The 20816-nt window shown below is 38.7% G+C and overlaps 1 protein-coding gene across 1 annotated transcript in view; it reads right to left on the bottom strand.

The window, feature by feature from the left end:
* Positions 1 to 20578, bottom strand: part of tyro3 (TYRO3 protein tyrosine kinase) — a 52142-nt gene extending 31564 nt beyond the window's left edge. The window contains exons 1-4 of the mRNA NM_131432.2: positions 20325 to 20578; positions 14841 to 15024; positions 6066 to 6166; positions 3750 to 3920 (exon numbers count right to left, since the gene is read on the bottom strand). Coding sequence (NP_571507.2) covers positions 3750 to 3920; positions 6066 to 6166; positions 14841 to 15024; positions 20325 to 20382 — 514 coding nt within the window. The 5' untranslated portion in view covers positions 20383 to 20578. The remainder of the gene's footprint in view (positions 1 to 3749; positions 3921 to 6065; positions 6167 to 14840; positions 15025 to 20324) is intronic.
* Between the last annotated feature and the right edge of the window lie 238 nt (positions 20579 to 20816).

Below are 20816 nucleotides of genomic sequence, written 5' to 3'. Positions count from 1 at the left end.
AGACTGCATGAACATGGCTCCCATGTCACACTGTAAGACTCGGTCCAGGAGGGCCAGTGTCCTGGAGAGTTTAGCTCCAACCCTAATCAAACACACCTGCACCAGCTAATCAAGCTCTTACTAAATATACTAGAAACTTCCGGGCAGGTGTGTTAAAGTTAGAGCTAAACTCAGCAGGACACTGGCCCTCCAGGACCGAATTTGGGCACCCCTGCTGTAAGATCTCAGCTGTCATAATGTCAGACTGAACGACAATGAAGATGCGCCCAACATAAAAGAAAACTCCCCTGGAGTTTGAAGTCATCCATCTGTGACACTGTCACTATCCCGCATTCTGAAATAATTCCTCCCAGCAAACGTAAACAATCAGTAGCGGCAATATTGCACACAGCGGGTCTCAATAATAAAACCACACATTAACACCTAACATTAGCATTCACCAAGATCTCTTAATATGCCTTTAACTAATGTTAATTAACAAACGAAACTTTACTGTGGTGTTAGCCAGCTTTCTTTTGATTTTCATCTTTTCATGACATTCAAAAAGTTCTCAATAAAAGCTGGTTGAAGGCTGAACCTGACAGAAGTGATTTGTAAAAAGTGTGAATCAGCAACAGTGAATCAGCAACAGAGGGTTTCTGAACAACAAAGCACTTTCCAAGGCCATGACAGCTGTGATATTGTTTTAAATAATGCTGTTTGTCCTCGTGTGTAACAACAGTCTAGTTCCCAACACTGGGTGAGTCAAAAGCTATTTATGCAAAAGGTGCAAGTGGTTGATAATAGGAGTGCATGACACATAGCCTTACATACTTCTAATGACTCAAGGATTTCTCAGCATAGGCTTTTAAAATGGAAAGTTTACTTTACCGGGCTTTACCACACCAGCAGTATTGATTACTATAATGCATTCCCTCACAAAACAAGAGATCCAGTTACAGAATGTAAAAGCGGAGTGATGAACTGGCCTTGCCATTATCTACTAACAGAAGGCTTTGTACATGAACATGAAGAGGAATTTAAACAACATTATCAGAAAACTAATACAAAACAAAAAACATTTTGATTAAAAGGTGTGCATACTTCCTAAATTTTAAGAATTAAACTAAGCTTTTTAGTGATTCCGTGTTTCAACAAATGATCACAAAGTGATCACAAATGATCACAAACCTGTCGCTATAAATTTTCAGCTGTTGCTCTAAATAACTCATTTATTCATTCCTTTTTTCTATTTTTAGGTTTGGACTGAATAAATCACTTTGATGATCTGATTATTATTAAGTTTATATTTGATAATAGGTCTCACGGTAGCACAGTGGGTAGCACAATCGCCTCACAGCGAGAAGGTCACTGGTTCAAGCCCCTGCTGGGTCAGTTGGCATTTCTGTGTGGAGTTTGCATGCTTGCGTGGGTTTTCTCCGGGTGCTTCGGTTTCCCCACAAGTCCAAAGACATGCGGTACAGGTGAACTGGGCAAGCTTAATTGGCTGTAGTGAATGTGTGTGAATGCAAGAGTGTGTGGGTGTTTCCCAGTATTGGGTTGCGGCTAGAAAGGCATCAGCTGCGTAAATCATATGCTGGATAAGTTGGCGGTTAATTCCTCTGTGGCAACTCCTGATTAATAAACGGACTAAGCCAAAAAGAAAATGAATGAATATTTGATAATTATTGTATATTATTTATGTTTAAGTATTTGCTTTATTGTGACTTGTGTTTTATAAGACTATAGATTAAACAAAACGTGTCGCTCGTATAGTTTTGAATGGGGAAAAGTGTAACATCAATATGGCGAATGAAGCCCTGCCTACTAGCAGAAGAGCCAATCATCGATCGATATAGACTGACGATTCTCCAGGGGAGAAGCTCAGACTAGACGTCAGACTAGACGTGTGCTTTTACAGCAGTGTATGTGGTCAACTAACACACTGGAATCTCAGTGAATACTTGCTTCACAGACATACGAAATAAAATGAACCCACTACACTAGAAAACAAAAGGTTTCTGGATTGCAATCTGTATGAAACGAACGCGGGGTACAGCATGTCCGTATCAAACACACATCACATGACAGCAGCAACTACTCAAACGCCCACAAACTTGTATACAGAGAGTCGCTTTCATTTCTGGAGGAGATTCGCCATCAAGACCAAGTTGTGAAATATTTATTAGGGGGATTATAATTAATTCAGAAGACCAGCGCGATTATTAAGGGGATTATAATGTGTAGAAAGGCAATAAAAGAGGTTGGTGTCATGATCCCATTCCTTTCAGGGGCGCATGCGCATTAGCTCGGGCAACCTGAAAAAATGCCAAATTTGTTTAATTTGAATGTTTAGAAATAAAACTTATGACACAGTTGTTGTTTAATTTTATTGGTGATTTCAAATATGTAATGTAATCATAAGCTTGGCAAAGTGTTTTGGAGAATTTCATGTTGTTTCCCCATTCAGACAGAATGCCCGAGCATACTGCCTGAGAGGTGTTTCAAAGATGGCCGCTGAGTGAAATGACTTGCCTTAAAGAGACTTTGATATTATTCATGTTTGAGTATTTCCTTTATTGTTTTGATTTTGTGAATGAAGACTTTTATTCGATCAATGCAAGTCAGGATTTAAGGCAGCTAAGGTAGTAGGTGAGGCAAGGAAGGGAAGAGGAAACAATTTTCAGACCGTGGGTTTGTATGTGGTGACTGGTGCTACTGATTAGCAATGAAGCTATTTTACTGATATGATGGATCACGATGTGATGAAAATAAACGATGGAAAAGTTTCACAATGGGCTCATGTGTCATTGTTTGCCCTTACTGAGATAGCGGCTTAGAGCAAAATGCCGCAAAATATTTAAAGGGAAGAGTTCATACAAAATGTTACATTTCTTACACATTTAAGTGATTCTAAAATGTTTTTTTGCTTTTCTTGAACACAAAACAAGAATTTCAGTAGAATTTTTTGGGGGAAAGCCATTAACATTCATTGTAAGAACAAAAAAATCCTATGCCTGTTTTTTTATAACATTTTTCAGAATATCTTACTTGTTGTCCAACAGAAGAAAGAAATTCTAGCATGTTTGGAACATTTTTGTATCAACTATCCCCTTTCCTATATTTACATATGAACACATACTTGCCTCACTGGAAATATATTACACAATTCACCTTTCTAAAAAACTCAAAGTGACGCCACCCATTGAAAACAACTAGTGACCCAGTTCAACATTTTATCAGTCTAAAATATCTCACAGAAGATCTGAAAGAGGATATGAATCTTAAACACATCACATTTTCATAATGTGATTATAAATATATTCTTAAATCACTGTTTAATGTTTTGAGCAGCAAACTGTAATAATTTTGTAATAATTATAATAATTATTACTGTAATACTTATTACAAAGTAATAATTTTGCCTACTGTCATTTTATTCTGACTACATTAAACAAAAAATGCACTAGAACATCCTCCTCTTTCAATAACTCTAGGTACTAGTTATTAAGTAGTTTTCTTATATCTTTTGCATTTTGAATCATTACATATGTACCTTAGCAACATTTTCCTTTTTTTTTTGTTGGTAAAATCATTATTTTCTATTACTTTTCATCTAATTTCTTAGGCAAGAAATTTCATTTTTATAAATATAATATTAAATGTTTTTTTTGATACCACATATAAACAGGCCTTGCAAGCAGGCAAACGGCCAAATGCAAAAGCCACATGTCTTGGTATTGAGACAGGCCTTTTTTATTATCTCTCACCTTTAACAAAGAGAACTGATGGGGAGGGTGTAAAATCGCCATTCTGTTCACCCCCCAGCCACCACAGCACCTCCACAGGCTCTGGAGGGCCTGAAGCAGCACACGTCAGATTGAACGACTCCCCTGCAAATGCAGCCACATCCTCAGGTTCTACGCCAAAATGAGGCACACCTGGACATACAAGCAGTAAGAAGCAATGGGTGCAGTGTTTGTGCTGAAAAAAAACAAGATACCAGACCATGGAACACAAAACCATTCATACATCTTTTTTATAATCTGAAAGTATTACAAATACGATTTTCATAGATTTATGATTTGTTCAGATTGGACAATATTTGTCTGCACTAGGGCTGCACGATATTGGAAAAAACTGATTTTGCGATATTTTATTAAGGTTTTGCACATTACTAAAATTTTATTTGTTTGTTTATATTCAGCCCATATTAATTGTTCGCCTTAAAAAAATACTAAATCCAGTAAATCATTGTCTTCAGCATACCTGCCAACACTCCCATTTTTCCCGGGAGTCTCCCGTATTTCAGACCCATCTCCTGGCCATCTCCCGTATTGTTTTGTCTCCCGGAAAACTTGTTAGCAGGTATGGTCTTCAGTGTACTTAAGGTTTAACGCCCCACTCACACGGGGCGGCAGCGTCAACGCTTCCCATTCACTTTGAATGGGTGACGTCAGGCGTTGCCGAACTGCATTATGGATCCGTCAGCGCCGCTTCAGAGGCATTGCTCGCTGCAGAAGTTGGGACTAGCTCAACTTTTCAAGCGCAGACGGAAGCGTCAACCAATCAGATCGTAGTATGCAAGTACACCAGCTAGACAGTGGCCTATTGCTGACTGAAATTCATTGGCTGACGCTTCTATGACGATCACTTCAGCCCCAACTTCAGACACGCCTTCAGTCAAGCGTTGACGGTGAAGCCCCGTGTGAATATGGCGTAAGTCAGGGGTTTTTAAACTGTGGAGCGCGCCCCACCGAGGGTGCACCTATTAATGGGGTGCGAGACATTGAAGCGTGCGCTCGTAATTATGATGGCGATTTTTATGCGTTCACTAGAGGGAATATGATTAACGTCAGCTCTACAGCTAACTATCAGGCACCTGTAGAGTTAATGCATTCCAATAAAATATGCACAAATGAAATGGACCAGCTGCTGTTTTAAAATGACTGATGGTGAATGAATAAAAGTCAAACCGGTGAGCATCAGACAAAAAAGTGCCCTTCTGAATCAAATAAGCAGAATGCTCTTCTGGATCTTTCACTTTGAAGACATCACTGACTATGTTTTAATGGACATCAGTTATTTGCCTTAATAAGACACTAATGTAATTAAGATGTTATGTGAAGTGCTTTTTGAATGTTGTGTCACCAGGCTATTCACGTTCACACTTTTCACATCCAATTTTGGGTGTTTCATTCTTAATTTTTCGACTTTACTGCAGTTCGTTTCAAGTTTCACTTTCAGTCATGAACATGTCAGTCACGCTCCCGTGACAAACTGGGGAAATAGATGCAAATATAAAGTAAGGACTGGTGGAAGAGAGTTGTTCTAATGGAAAGCCGAATGGAAAGGAAAAAAAACCCTCCGCATTTAATCATGTGTTAGTGTGTGTGTGTATATGTGCGCACGCGGCCCTTTACTGATAGCCGTGTGTGTGTGTAGATCTTGTCAAAAAATGCGGTGAAAAGTCCTACATGACGGTAACAGTTTGATTGCGGTGTTTATCTAAATACTGTCACTTATATATGTATGCTCCACTGGTCTTAATTACATTTCTGTTTAGTTCAGTTATTATGACTTTAGTCGAATTAAGGTAATCAAAAATCGCTGTTTACATGGTAGACTCTAATCAGAGGATTGTCTTAATCGTATTAAAGTATTGTTGCCCATGTAAACATACTCAATGTTTGACTCAACCACACCGTCAGGGCTTTGCGTTCTGGGCTTTGCGAAGCAGCATTTTCTGTTCGTACGTACATCAAAAGCAAGTATGCTATGGCTCATGCTTATTGACAGTGGAAGATGATTTACGGTTAGTTGTGTCAGAAATCCAACGACAGATGCATGTTGTCCTCACAGCAACAGGCTCAGCCATCACACTGAATCAGGTAAGGTATTTATGTTTCAATATACTTAATTCTACGCACTTTAAACGCAGCAAGTAATATGTTAATGATGTTTGCACATGCATTATAATTTTGTCTCGAGGGAGGGGTGCCTGGGAGTGCGCGAGTGAAGTTGGACAAACTTGGGGGGGGGCGTGTGTCCTAAAAGTTTGCAAAACCCTGGTTTAAGTGACATACCTGCTACTGTAATCCAAGCAGGCTCAGAGGAAATGATTGCGCCGTGATATTCAACTTCACACCAGTACTTTCCAGCGTCTTGTTGCTGCACAGATTTAACACTAAAAGCACAAAAATAAAGTCAGAATCAGATCGGACACTCTTTAAAGGGTTCAATTAACCATAAAACCAAACAACGTGTCATTTAAGCCTAGTTCACACTACAGGATTTTAAACATCAGCAGATCGCTGTGCTGTTCACACTACATGACTTGACTTTGTGTCTTTTAATCTCTGAGGTGTTCACACTACGCAACACTCCGTGAACGATCCACAAGAGGGGGGTCACACACTACATGATCTGACAACAACTCATTCCCCATCAGCTCATTCAAGCTACCAAACCACAGCCAATTAAATTTTGAGGGAGGAGTCGTCAGAAAAAGCTGAACACTATTGGCTGCTTGTGTGCTGATGACATCACTGACAGCGTTTCAAGCTTTGGAGAAAGCATTTAAAAACATCGTCAAATCAGCTGATTCATCAGCGGATTAATCACTCATCTGCAAGGTTCCAGTGGATAGATACACAGAGAGTTTTTAATTTTTGTAATTTTATAACTCTTTGAAATAAAACTAACATATTTATAACACCCTGCCGTTTTCTAACTATCAGTGTATTTCTTTCTGACATTGTTATTTTTTTTATTACAAAACAGTAAAGAACTGAGCATTTCTGCCTTAAATTACCATATTGGTTAAAATGACTGCATGCATGTCTGATACTTTTCGCTGTGACTTTAAATGTGTGTGCATTTTCTTGCCTGGCTACTTCCTGCTAACATAAACAAAACTTTCTGATGGCAAAAACATCAATTTACTTCAGATATCTTTCAAAACAGCATATTCTGCGCTGTTAAATAGCTCCTGTTTGAAAGTGAAAATGAAAGCCAAGACCTTTAAGTGTTTTAGTATCTTAACTACATATTTATAGGCTGTATTACCAAAACATATTATATTTTTAGGGTAATAGTGTCATTAAATATGATGCCAAACATTCAAAGCTTAATTTTAATATCTCAATAACAGCTCTGAATGTAAATATGTTGTGACAGTATGGCGTTTTATATGAGAACGGTCAGAATGAGCAGTATGGTAATTCTAATAGTTACAGAATTCTAGCTCCACTGTTAATATAGCCTACTCTCATATCTGTGCTAACGCAGAATGAAGCGAGTGCGTTGATGCCCATTCTGACCAATCACAGATGTTTCTGCTGAGCTCCTGAACACACAGGCATTCAGCTCATGCTGATATGCTCTCTCATTGGCTGCAGCTCATTACTACATCCGACCACACGTGGGGTTGAGTCGGCCGACTGCTCTGGAATATTTAGCATGCTGAATGTTGGATTTCCGTCTGCGAGGTGTCGGCGACGCGTCAGCGAGCCTCGTTGATGCGTTGTTCAGTAGTTCACACATAAATAGCGGCGAGCGCCGTGCACCCGCAGATTTCTTCCCGATCACAGCCCGATCTGTCGGCGAGCTCGTTAACTTCCAAATCGGGCTCAAATCAGGCTTAAAATCCTCTAGTGTGAACTAGGCATTACAAACCCTCCAACCCAAATAAGACTTACCAACCAAAAGTGCCTCAAGCAAAAAATCACACACAGTACATTATTTATATAAAACATTTGCACCATTGCTATTTCTTGCACATTACCATGAAGCTAGTATTAAAGGGCACCATAGTTTAGCCCTTTTTTATGATTTAATATTAATATTATGGTTCTTCTGAGTGTGCCAGTTTAGGTTCAGTTCAACACACAGTTCAGATGTTTTTATTATAATGTGTTCAAAAGTGTCATGTTGGGGGCGCTTACACAGTTTGCTGTTTTAGGGGCGTGCTGCTTCACAGTTTCAGCTTCCCGCCCAATGTAACAAGGGGGCGGAGCCAAGAGCTCCCACGCTCTGTGTTTGCAACAGACCATAGATATATACACTAGATATCCCATAGGGACCCTGAGCATGCGTCAATAGCGCCGCCACATTGGTACAGTGCTCCTAGGACAAATGTCATTCAACCGCAATAGTCAAGACAGTGTTATTACGTGAAGATGCAGGACTTAGCGCTGTCTACGGGTGTAGTAACGAGCAAACAAAGAAAACAAAGCACAAAGGCAGAACATTTCATAGGTAATATTAAGTTTTTTTCTGTTTTTGTATGTTCTGAACTTTTGTGCTAATCAGGTAACGTTATTAATGATAACAGTCACTTACTGCATTCGGCAAAGCAGCTCCAACTCGCACTAAACACTCGGCTTATGCTAGTTTTGTTGAATAAAATCAGCAAACAATGCAAAAGAAATATGACAACGAGATGCTGCGCTGCCAGAAACTTTATTATTGTCTGCTATGAACGAGTCGTTCATAACGGGGATTCATTCACAAACGAATCACTCCCTCCGTCAGTATGAGAAGTGAAAGCAGGAGAGGAGGTGTGTTTCTGGACATGATTAGATCAAATTTAACAGGGAGGGTGAATAGTACATTTCTGTACACAAAAACACAAGCTTTGTCAGGAATGGCCGTGCGGTCACTGATCCATCAATGTAGAAAAGTGATGTAAAATTATAATTTTCGTAATTAGAAAAAAAAAATTACATACTAACATCCAGGAAAACTCCCGATCATAGATATATGTGTATATGTGTATATCTCTGGCTTTGGATGGCCACAGTCCTCCACTGTACCTTGGTCCCGCATTCATTTCAAAGGAGCGCTACCCTGTAGCAAGATGGTGGCGCTATTGACGCATTCCGTTTAATAGACAACAATAGGCCAGGCGACATCTAATGTATATATCTATGGCAACAGACAGGCTGACAGACAGAGAGAGAGAAGCTAAGCTAGGATGAGCATTCAGCCGTACATGTTCGACCTGGACACAGACCAAGCAGAGAGTCCAAAATTATTTGTGTCTTTTTATAGTCTCGGTATACAAGTGGCAAGCTTGAACACCGAGACCAATAACCACACACACTGAATCAACTTTGACTGAGGCACCAAATGCGCCGCGACACGGCACACCAGACACTCAGTGACGCAGAAACATGAAGTGACCCGGAATCGTCGCGCCACGCATTCCAGATCTCCAAACACAGGCCTTCACCAGGGCAAACACAACAGCGCCGAGTGCACCCCGACAGAAAACCACGCCCAGAACTTCGAAATAAACGGCGCCATGCAAAAGGTACAAGCAATAATTCCGATTACAGCGATAATGTGGAGAATATTTTGATCTTGTGTTGAGCCCAATGAGCTTTTCATTTAAAAAAAAGAGCAAGGGTGTTCCTTTAGTGATATCGCTTTGACTCACATGCTGAAAATGGCGGATGTGCAACAAGAAACTGAGGATATGATCGTGGCGCGAGGCTGTCAATCAATATTGGTGGGCGGGGGGACCGCTCTCCTGCGTAAAGTTGCGGTCGGTCTGAAAACCGCTCCAATTGGTCCCACTGGTTTTATATTGTTAAATTAAAAAAAAAGGACTATGTGTGTTTATATCACCCCAATATGACGGTCTATACACTATACTTACACACCTGTTTGTCCAAACAGCTTGAAAAGTAGATTTTTCACCATAGGTGCCCTTTAAAACGGCCTGTACTGTGTTTACTGCTTCATAAAAATAAATGTGATTTGACTTGACATAGATTAGAAAATGACACAACTTTGTCTACTAGTAACTATGGAAGAATGCCACATCCATCTGAACTATTTACAACCAAACAAGAGGCAGTGAGTCTATAAGTGCTGAGATTTATGTAGACAAAGGTCAGTTGCGCAAACTGCAGCATGAGTTGCATTTACATAAAGGAAACGAATGACGTGTACTTTTGTTTACAGCTGTGACAAAGGGAAACAAGGCATTTATATGGCAGATTATGCTGGCAGGATTGCATTCAGCAAGGAAACGTGACGTCTATAATTCCCTTTTTGCCATTTATTATCCTCTTTTAGCCTAATCTTAGAGCAGGCAACACTTTTCAAAAGCAAGTTTCCTTCCAAAGTGTGTTTAGTCTAGGAGCGGCCTAAACAAGCATCTAGGAAACTAGACACGTGTAAGAGATTTTCAGCCCTGACAGCGTTCAGTAAAGCAAGCTCATGTTACTAATGTACATCTGCATTATACTCTTGTCTTCCATCCACATTTCAGTCATGTACTGCAAATATCTGATTATTAAGATGCTCGACAGAAAGTTTAAAATGGCTGACATAGAATAAAACATATTTTCATTTATATGGCCTAATTTTATTTGTTTTATTTTGGGACAGATCTTAAAGAGATTGTTCTGTATACTGAGAAAATATTATATACTATATCTTATATGCTAATGAAGGACAAATGGGACATTCCAATTAAAGGAGGAATCCTCCCAGGCCCTGTTTACACTAATACGTTTTAGCTTTAAAATGGCGTTTTAGAATGAAAATGATCCGCTTCCACACTGGAGTTTCACACAGTGTTTCTGAACAACTCCCTGTCCAGACAACACCGCTGAAAACGCACTTCACGTGACCACACACACTCTGGCATGCGCTGCAGCGATGAGAGCATGATGAGAGCAGCGCACCTCGGAATGTTCACCAAGGATCTACCGCTGGATCTAATCTCACTATATTTGTTAAGCGTGATATTTAATTCATCTTGTTGTCTATATTTAACGACATATTCCTTAACTTTGGTCTTTTGAATATTACTTGTTCTGAGGTAACATGCTTTGGCTGAGCACAAAGATAAGTTAATAATTCATTTAACCGTGGCCACTGATTCTGCACATTTGAATGATTGATTGCATTTATTTCCTATAATGTATAAACGTAATGTATGTTATACTTTTATAATGGCCATTATTGATTATTAAAACTGATATTCAGCAAAAGAGATGGTATGTTTTGTATTTTTCACTGAAAATGAAAGAAGGCAGTGATGTTATAGGCTCCGTTTTGTTAAAAATATGCATACAGTGAAGATGACGATCATATAAATATGCAGCTACACAACACTTCAACATTTTTGGTGTCTGTTAAGCTGTTAATATCAAAATGGAAATAGGCAATTCCTTATATCATGTCTTCATTTTATTGTTAAAAAAAGTGAAACAACATAGCCAGGATGATGTGAATGAGGTTATAAAGTACACTGCTCCCTTTGAAGATTTACCCGACGTGTCCTCGGGAGTTTGTTTTCCATATCAAACTTGCGAAGTCTGAACTTACAAGGAGAGGGTGCAAGACTGAACTTAGTGTAGGCTACTTAATATTGAGGAAAAAGCCCCCAATCAGATATACGAATGTCTGCAGCCCCTCCTCCGTTTTCAGATGTCTCTGTTTTCCCCCATCCACACTTAAGGCTGATTTTTACTTCTGCATCAAACGCCGGCGTATGCTACGGCGTTGACGCATAGCCCTTCGCCGTGGCTGTCGGCGTTGCTGACGTGCACCTCTCAAAAATTGTAACTACATGTCGCAACAACGCGTAGCGCAAGCTCTGTGATTGATCGGCTTGGTAGCGCTGATGAGTCTGGGCGAGACCGAGAGCCGCGCGAGCTGGACGCGAGCCCAATGTAGCGATTGTTTACAAGTGTGGAGTCCCGTGAAGGAGCTCCTGATGGAAAGTTTTGCTTTGTGTTTACCTCATAGTTAAAGTTGCTGCACGTCCGCCGGTTCCTGCCTCAAAATGAGCGAGTTTGAGCCACTTGTACATTCCGGAAGTGTTCAGGAAAAGCAAAAAAGCAGAGAAGAAACTCGACACAGAGAAACATTTACACCTCACTGCCAACTAGCGTTTCAGAAGTGTTAATTCAGACCAACAGAGACAGCGTGCAGAAGTATAAATGCACAGCCACGCTCGTTGCATGCGCCGTGGGTTGCGCCGGTCACTTGATGCAGAAGTATAAACCAGGCTTTACACGGAGCAGCAGTGTTTTAGAATGAAAACAGCCTCTCCAGCATTTTCAAAACGCTACATTTTCGCCGCTCGAAACTCCATCGTAGTGTGGATGGATGCCATAAACGTAGCAAAGCTTATGCGCTTTAAAATCAAAACGTATTAGTGTAAACGGGGCCGCAGTGTGGCACAGCTCCTCACAGCTCCAATACACATCTCTGCCATTTGCTTACAGTAACCATGTGCTTTAAAAGGTGAGTAAATGATGACGGAATTTTCAGTTTTGGGTGAACTATCCCATTAAACCACAGTTTTAAAAGTGGACTGAACTACATTAGCACTTAAACATTTGGGGGATTAAAATCTAGTCTCGTTTGCTCAGCAATAATGCATTTATTTGTTTACAAAAATTTTATAAGAATATAGTGAAATTATATTTCAGTTGGCGTTTCTGTGTGGAGTTTGCATGTTCTCCACACACTTGCGTGGGTTTCCTCCTGGTGCTCCGGTTTCACCCACAGTCCAAAGACATGGGGTACAGGTGAATTGGGTAGGCTAAATTGTCTGTAGTGTATGAGTGTGAATGAGGGTGTATGGATGTTTTCCAGAGATGGGTTGTGGATAAAGGGGCATCCGCTGCGTAAAACATGCTGGATATGTTGTCGGCTCATTCCGCTGTGGTGACCCCGGATTAGTTAAGTGCTTAGCCGAAAAGAAAATGAATAAATTAATAATATAATGTAATGCAAAGCTGAACTTTTACTCCGGAATTCAGTATTATGTTATCACTCAGAAATAAGCCTGGAATGCTAATTTTGGTGACCAAGAAAAAGTTGTTATTGTTTTCATTGTTGAAAACAGACCCTGCTATTTGATATTTTTGTGAAACCATGATATTTTCTTCAGGATGCTTGAATAACCTAATTATATAGAACCTTTTATTATTTTGTAAAACTATAGATTGCTGTCGTTTTTGATCAATTTAATCTGTGCTAGCTTTATAAAAGTATCAAATTATAATTAACATACAAAACAGTACAATTATTACAGTATATAACAGTGTATAAGTGAAAAGAAAAAGAAATTACTGACAGCTTCCTAAATAATCTTTCTTTAGCAAAGAAAGACTTAAAAAAGGTCCTTGAACATGATCATATGATGTTGTAGTTGCTGTTGTATCTAACAAGAAAAGCACAAACAACTGTTCTGCTGTTCTATCTCTGCGTCTGCGCCCACACTGTAATAATAATAAAAATAGAGACACTGAGGCACAATCTCAAGGCCATAGTCTCATGACAACTGGACAGACCGTTTTGGGCAAAAATACAAAAGATAAAGTTTTTTTTTGCTTAGCTAGGTCAAAAAAGTCTCTATTGTATTCTGTCTTATTGGCTGCCCAGTGTAAATTGCCTGAAAAACCTACAGTAGTAACAGTTCTGCCTGCCTTGCAACTTTAATAAAGAAGTACTGTCAAATCTGAGAATTGAAATGTCCTATAACAACATAATCGGATCTGTTTTCACATCCTCTTCATACTGCCAGGTGTCCCCAAATACAGTTTCAACTCAGTTATGCCTGTTAATGTTAGTTTTAGCTGTGCGAAATGTTGTCATGGAACTTACTGCAATAAGTGATACTACTAAGATTACAAAAGCTGTTTATTCTTAAATAAGACCTATTATGCCCCTTATTAGAGTGTGAATGTAATGTTAAGCTCAAAATACCCCACAAATAATATATTTATAACTCTTTGAAACTGACAATTTTAAGGTTTGATCTAAATTGTGTAATTTTGGTGACTGTCGCTTTAAATTCAAATGAGATTGTGCTCTTTTCAAAAGGAGGCGGAGCTAAAAATGCCTATGCGTCAGTAAAACAGGACAAGCGTTACCTCTGTGAAAAACTGAAAATGTCAAAAGGTGGCTCGGAAAAAGGTAGTCTATGGAATGCAGTGTTCATTTGTGCATCCTAAAACTCGACACTTAAAATGCCTCTAGTCGCTGACATTATCTTTAGCAGATAGAGCAACATACCCCTATATATATTCCTTTAAAGCACCAAATATGTCCCAGGAGCTATGTTTTTTGGCAGTTTTTGTTTTCGTCAATCCACCAGAGGCCGCTGTGTATGCTTTTACAGATCTCAAATTTCTCTCACCAGTGCCATTTGCGGCTGCTGTTCTCACGTAAATCCACCAGAGGCCGCTGTGGACTGACTCACTGACTTAATGAATGACTGACTGACTGACAGATCGACTTACCCTCCTCCTTCCCTAAACCCAACCAATAGTGTTTTCAAAAGCACCAATTGACTTGCCCACCCACTTCTCAAAACCCAACTGACAGTGTTTTAAAAAGCAAAGCAATCCAAAAAAAAGAAAAGCCCTCGCTTTATTTTTATCACGTTTTCAGATTTTACCACATTTTCACCCTGTTGTTTATTTGTTATTTTATTTTTTAGCTTTTGATTTTGTCCTAACCGCTAAGACCATTTTTCACCGGACTCGAACCCTATTGTAGTGGTTAACTCATATCAGCATCTAAAGTCCACCAACGTACAGAGCTAGCTAACTGGACAAACCAGTAGCAGTGGGAAAGCCATCCATATGGAGGTAAATTCACGCTAAAGTTAAGTCAAGTCATCTTTAATTCTATATCACTTTTACAATGTAAATTGTGTCAAAGCAGCTATACATGAATGTAGAAAAAAGGATTAAAAAGTCATTACAATTATTTGGATAGTTTTACCCTGTCAGATAGGAAGCAGAGTGGTGGTAGAATGCTGTTGTAGTTCAATAAAAAAAACTGATTCACCAACATCCTGAACAACATTTAAAGCATCCTACCTGTGAAAGGTTTCCCAGTGATATGGATCCAGTGTGATGTACATCTGATCAGTGCTGAAGAGCTTCTCTCCATCCTTCATCCAGATAATCTCTGGTTCACTCAAACCCTCAAAGGCACAGCCCAGCCGGACCATGTTACCCTGAGTCACCGTTTGGTTGGAAGGGTTTTTGGTGAAGCGTACCCCTGGAAGATAAAAAAATTGACATCCTTCTAATGCAAGAGAACACAAATATTATAAAAGACAAATCAACTTTACATAATGAGATCAATTTACATGGGCAATGACATGGCAGCAACTAGATATGCATTCAAGTATGTAGACGTCAACAAGACAATCTGCTGAAGTTCAAAACAAGCATCAGGACGTGGAAAAATTTAAGACTTAAAGGCATAGTTCACCCAAAAATGAAAATGTGCTCACTATTTACCCTCCCTCAAGTGGTTCCAAAACTTTGACATCCATAGTAGGAAAAACAAATACTATGAAAGTCAATTGTTACAACTTTCAGCTTTCTTCAAAGTGTCTTCTTTTGTGTTCAACAGAAGAAGGAAAGAAAAAAAATGGATCAAGTGAAGGGAGAGTAAATGATCAAAACTTTTCATTTTGGTTGAACTGTCCATTTTAATGACTACGAAAGTGGCATGGATGTTGGTGCAAGGTGATCTTGTATGAGTACTTCTGAAACTGCTGATCTACTGGGGTTTTCACCCATAACCACCTCTAGCTTTACAAAGAAAAGTCTTGATGTCACAGATCAGAGACGAAAGGCCAGGGGCCTTGTGTACAAAGACTTGCGTTGAATTAATACTAAAACATTGCGTACGGACAAAGCTGTAAATGTGCATACGCAGTAAAAAAGTCAGATGTATGAACTTAAACACTGTGCGTGAAATCCGACGCATATTCTGTTTGTACATCCGAATTAACGTGAAACTGAGTGCAAGTGCATGAGCGCAAGACCCCTCCCTGCCTCCTCCCCCCTACAAATATGGTAATGACTCTACTTTGGCAAAACCAAACAAAAAAAGCAATGGCGAAAGCAAGCATGAAGAGAAACTTCACAGAATGTGAATTGAAGGTGCTCCTATCGGAGGTAGACCAGAGAAAAACGTTGTTATTTGCAAGTTTGTCCTCCGGAATTAATAACAGAGTGGGAGAGTTTAGCTGACGCGGTTAACGCAGTGGGGTCTGAACATCGTCCTGTGAACGAATTAAAAAAGAAATGGTCCAATGTAAAGGTGCAGGTTAAGAGGAGAACAGCAGCGCACCGTCAAAGTGTGGACCGAACTGGCAGGGGAACAGGGGATGCTGAACTAACACCCTTTGAGAAAAGAGTTGCCTCAATTGTGGGTGACACTTTACTGTCTGGAATAGTATCCGTGTCTGTGGGAGACACAGATGTATTAGAGGAACACTTTGTTAGGACGGTACAGCAGCACCCTACTGCTCTTATCCAGGCAGAGCCACCGGCATTTCAGCTGCCCAATCGCCCGCTCTACAACTGACTATAACTGACTATACAACTGTGTGAGTAGGGGCATTATTGTTTCTGCACTCTTGGTCAGTTTGTGGGTTGTTAAGTGGGGTTAACAGCCATGTCTTTAAAAAATAACTGCAGTCTCCTGATATGCAATTTAATAATTACGCTCAATAAAATAAAATATAATAAACTTAGCTGGAATAATATCTTTAAATACATCACTCACCAAGAAGCCACCCATCACGCACCCTGCCACCTTAGTGCCTCATCCCAACCATGCTGTTTGTAAGGATAAATGAATCATGGGTTGACCCAGGCCACCTTGCCACAATATTTGTTAAGCGCATCGGAGCATCACATATTATTTGCACATTTATTGAATGGAATTGTTTCCGATTCACGTATGCAAATTCGTCTTCAGATGGCACCTTTATGGCAATGTGCATGTAGTCGATCGCTCCGATTACATTGGGAAAACCGGCGATCGCTGCAAATTGCACTTTAATATTTGACTGGTCAACTGCATAGTATGGAAACCTCATATACCTGCTAGACATGATGATCCTGTTCCAAACAGCTGGCATTGCACGGCTCAAAGACGACTGGCTTAACTCTGAGTAGTCTGCCAGTTCCCTTTAAAAAGAACCAGTTGCCAGGATACTTTGTTGGTGCGGTACTTTGTAGTGTGCACTTTAACATAATTGCCTCTAGGAGTTGCCAATGAAAAAAAAAAACAAACAAACACAAGAAACACACGTACGCCAGACATGAAGTTGGCGCAGAATAACGCACACTCACGTTAATTTTATCGTTAGTAAATTCAAATGTGAGCGTAAAATCTGGCGTTCGCAAAGTTTTAATATATGAGGCCCCAGATGATTTGAAGAAACATCAGTAACTGTAACTCAGTTACAAACAGGTTCTGTAGAGAGCATTTCTGAACACAAAATGCATCAATACTTTAAGCTATCTATCTATCTATCTATCTATCTATCTATCTATCTATCTATCTATCTATCTATCTATCTATCTATCTATCTATCTATCTATCTATCTATCATCCATTAAGACCATGCATCAAATGTTTTATGAAATATTCACACACTACACAGGCTCACTCAGAAAATGTGCCCAGGACTACTTTTCTGTGAACAGAAAAATATGTGCCATGGGGTGCATAATGGTTGCATTCTGTGTGTAAAACACACACTATGAGGCTTTTCTGACATGATTGGTTTGCTCAGTAGCTCACTGTGTACGGTGCCAGATGAGGGAGGCAGAGCGGAGTGGCCCATGATTCTAGACTGATGATGGTTCCAGAAACCAGGTAAGACAAAACCCAAAAAAGAGCAGTGAGATACCATTGTAAAAGCATGCAGACATGGATTCATGTCAAGTGAGGTGCACCTGTGTGCCTGGGGACTCCAGTTTCAATGCTAATGGCTAAAATAGATTTATTTGAGAGAGTAACTGTGCTTTATGTGCTTTAGGAATGTTGAAAAACAGCGTAGATTCATTCAGCTCTCTGTCTGGTTCCATCAGATCCTTCCGAGTTGCACCCAGCTCTGTGAGTTTATCAACTCCTCCAGAAGCAGTGCATGGATGACAGACGCTTTCAGCAGTACTTTCAACTAAGCCGGTCCCAGTTTGGGGAGCTCTTGTTGTCCTATGTCGGCATGCAGGATTTCCCCTCAGGACACAAACGACCGGTGCTACGTCATAGTCATGCCACTACTAGTGCAAACTCCTGAGTGGTTAATGCAGTGCGAATGTCAGCCAAAGTTCAGATTTTTCAACTCGAGATATTCACACGAATCACACATTAAGCGTATCAAACGCCCGAAATGCTCAATTTGCACTGAGAAATGAGAATGAGAAAGCGTGCCCCAGTAACTTATTTGAGGTTGTCAAAAATGTACACGGCACCCTCTAGTGGATTTGTAAAAAAAACAGAAACGGCAAGAAAACGTAGTCCAGGGTACATATTTCTTAGTTCTCAAAAATGTATCCCTGGGCACATATTTACAATAAGCCTGGGTTGAAAATACCGCAATGTGCATATTGTGATATACATATTGCAATGGTTTGCAACAAATGGTCATTTAATACAAAGGTATAGTGTGACTGCTACTAGCACACCCTCTAAAAGACGTTTCAGCATAACAGGCAATGCAGTTACATGTACACAAATCTCTGAAATCGGACATGCTGGTTTTTCTTGTTCAAAAATGTGTAACGATTTTAGTATTAATGATGAATTACTGTATGACCAAGAAATTAAGCCATGTAACAAAGCAATGAGAAGTAACTTGACCCTGTTTCAATTGTTTTATGCTTTCCGGATTGTTCTTGATGATTTGTAGGTTGATATAACTATACCAGTGGAGTAAAGCGATGCTGATAATTATTTTTGTTTGTTTGTTTACATTGTAAAAATGCCATGTTCATTTTATGCAACAACAAACATGGCAGTTCACTTTTAGTAGAGATATTTAATTTTCCCTGAAATTATAGGAAAAATATGTTTGTTATAACATTATTTCAAAATATAATATCACAAATATATTATTGCAATAATTAGAATTCTAATTTTTCTCAAATCTAAATTTGCAGAAAATAATAATAATAATAATAATAATAACAAATAATAACATAGGTGTGTCCAAACTCTAAATGTTAAGTCAGTTCTAACAAATCTTAATAAAACAGTTAAATATGCGCAGAATTGAACTATGAGTCTATTTTTCCCCCTCAACAAGCTTTTGTGTTCCTTTCTAAGAAGTCTATTGTGCCGGGACCATTTCTGGCATCTCTGTTCGTGTGCACGTTCTGATTGTTGACAGTAGACGTCATGCATGCTGCAGATGCCTGAAAGATCTCTACTGTGACAACACAACACAGCTGGACAAAACATCTGCATCAAACATCACACTCGTTTAGCAGGAAACAGGCAAATGAGGAAACGACAGTGTCCTGTTTAGGATGTAACTACAATCAATAAATTTACAATCTGTCTGTCTGTCTGTCTGTCTATCTTTGTAAATAATATCTATCTATCTATCTATCTATCTATCTATCTATCTATCTATCTATCTATCTATATATATATATATATATATATATATATATATATATATATATATATATATATATATACATATATATATATATATATATATATATATATATATATATATATATATATATATATATATTTAAATATCTATCTATCTATGTAAATATCTATCTATCTAAGTTACAATCTGTTTGTCTGTCTGTCTGTCTATCTTTGTAAATAATATCTATCTATCTATCTATCTATCTATCTATCTATCTATCTATCTATCTATCTATATATATATATATATATATATACATATATATATATATATATATATATATATATATATATATTTAAATATATATCTATCTATGTAAATATCTATCTATCTATCTATCTATCTATCTATCTACCTATCTACCTATCTACCTATCTATCTATCTATCTATCTATCTATCTATCTATCTATCACAACTGCTCTTTTGGCAGAGTTAATAATACAAATCAAACACAAAGTTTGATCAAGTAATTATGCTTAGCAAAATAAAATTTAAGTAAACAAAAAAGTCTTCATTATTAATAAACTACTTGATAGTACTTAACAATAGTATTTATTGCTTTAAATACCTTCACAGTTTACAAACCAGTGTAATTCTAATATAACCTACAACAACTTTGACCACAATAACAAAAACACGTTTAACTGCTTTAAGCTCCAGTCGTTTGGGCAATTTAATGGGAAAAACAGGAACAATTATGGAAAATGTATATAAATAGGATAATATAATAATTTGTTAGTTAATAGATTATAATCCCATGTTAATAAAACGTGTATTTACACCATATTTTACACCAACACCGAAGTTTACCTCGAAACATCTAATCCACGTCAACACGTTAGCTCTGATCAGTAAACACGGATTATGATCAAACAAACTTACCATGAATTCCCTCATTGAAGTGCAGTAAAAAGAGCAGGATACAAAGAGAAACCTCCATTATAACATCTTCTGTTACAGAGTTTAGCTGTCTCCTTCACATCAGGAAAGTTTGAACGGCTGTGATTAATGAATTAAACCGGTTGTTCGTAAATCACATTGGATTCACACACTTCACTGAAGCTTCAACTTCGACATCATCCTCTTGCTTTTAACTCACTCTGTTCCCGCAGTTAAATGAGTAAAATTAGCGTTCGGTGCATTGTTTTGATATATCCTCTGAGACTTGGTGGGAACGGGTCGATCACCGTTCAAGTCAAGTAGCTCGGTTTAGAAAAACACAGTGGGACACCTATGAGTTGCGAATACTCGCCCCCTGGAGGTCACGTGATGCAACAGCATGGGGCTGCAAATCTTTTTATGGAACAACATCAATGACAAATGTATTGAAATAAAATGTCGAATAGCACAGTATTAACACATTTAATTTACGAG

The sequence above is a fragment of the Danio rerio genome, chromosome 17 (assembly GCF_049306965.1).
Source record: "Danio rerio strain Tuebingen ecotype United States chromosome 17, GRCz12tu, whole genome shotgun sequence".
NCBI lineage: Eukaryota > Metazoa > Chordata > Actinopteri > Cypriniformes > Danionidae > Danio > Danio rerio.
Note: the sequence above shows the minus strand (reverse complement) of the source record. Positions and strands in the feature narration are given on the sequence as shown.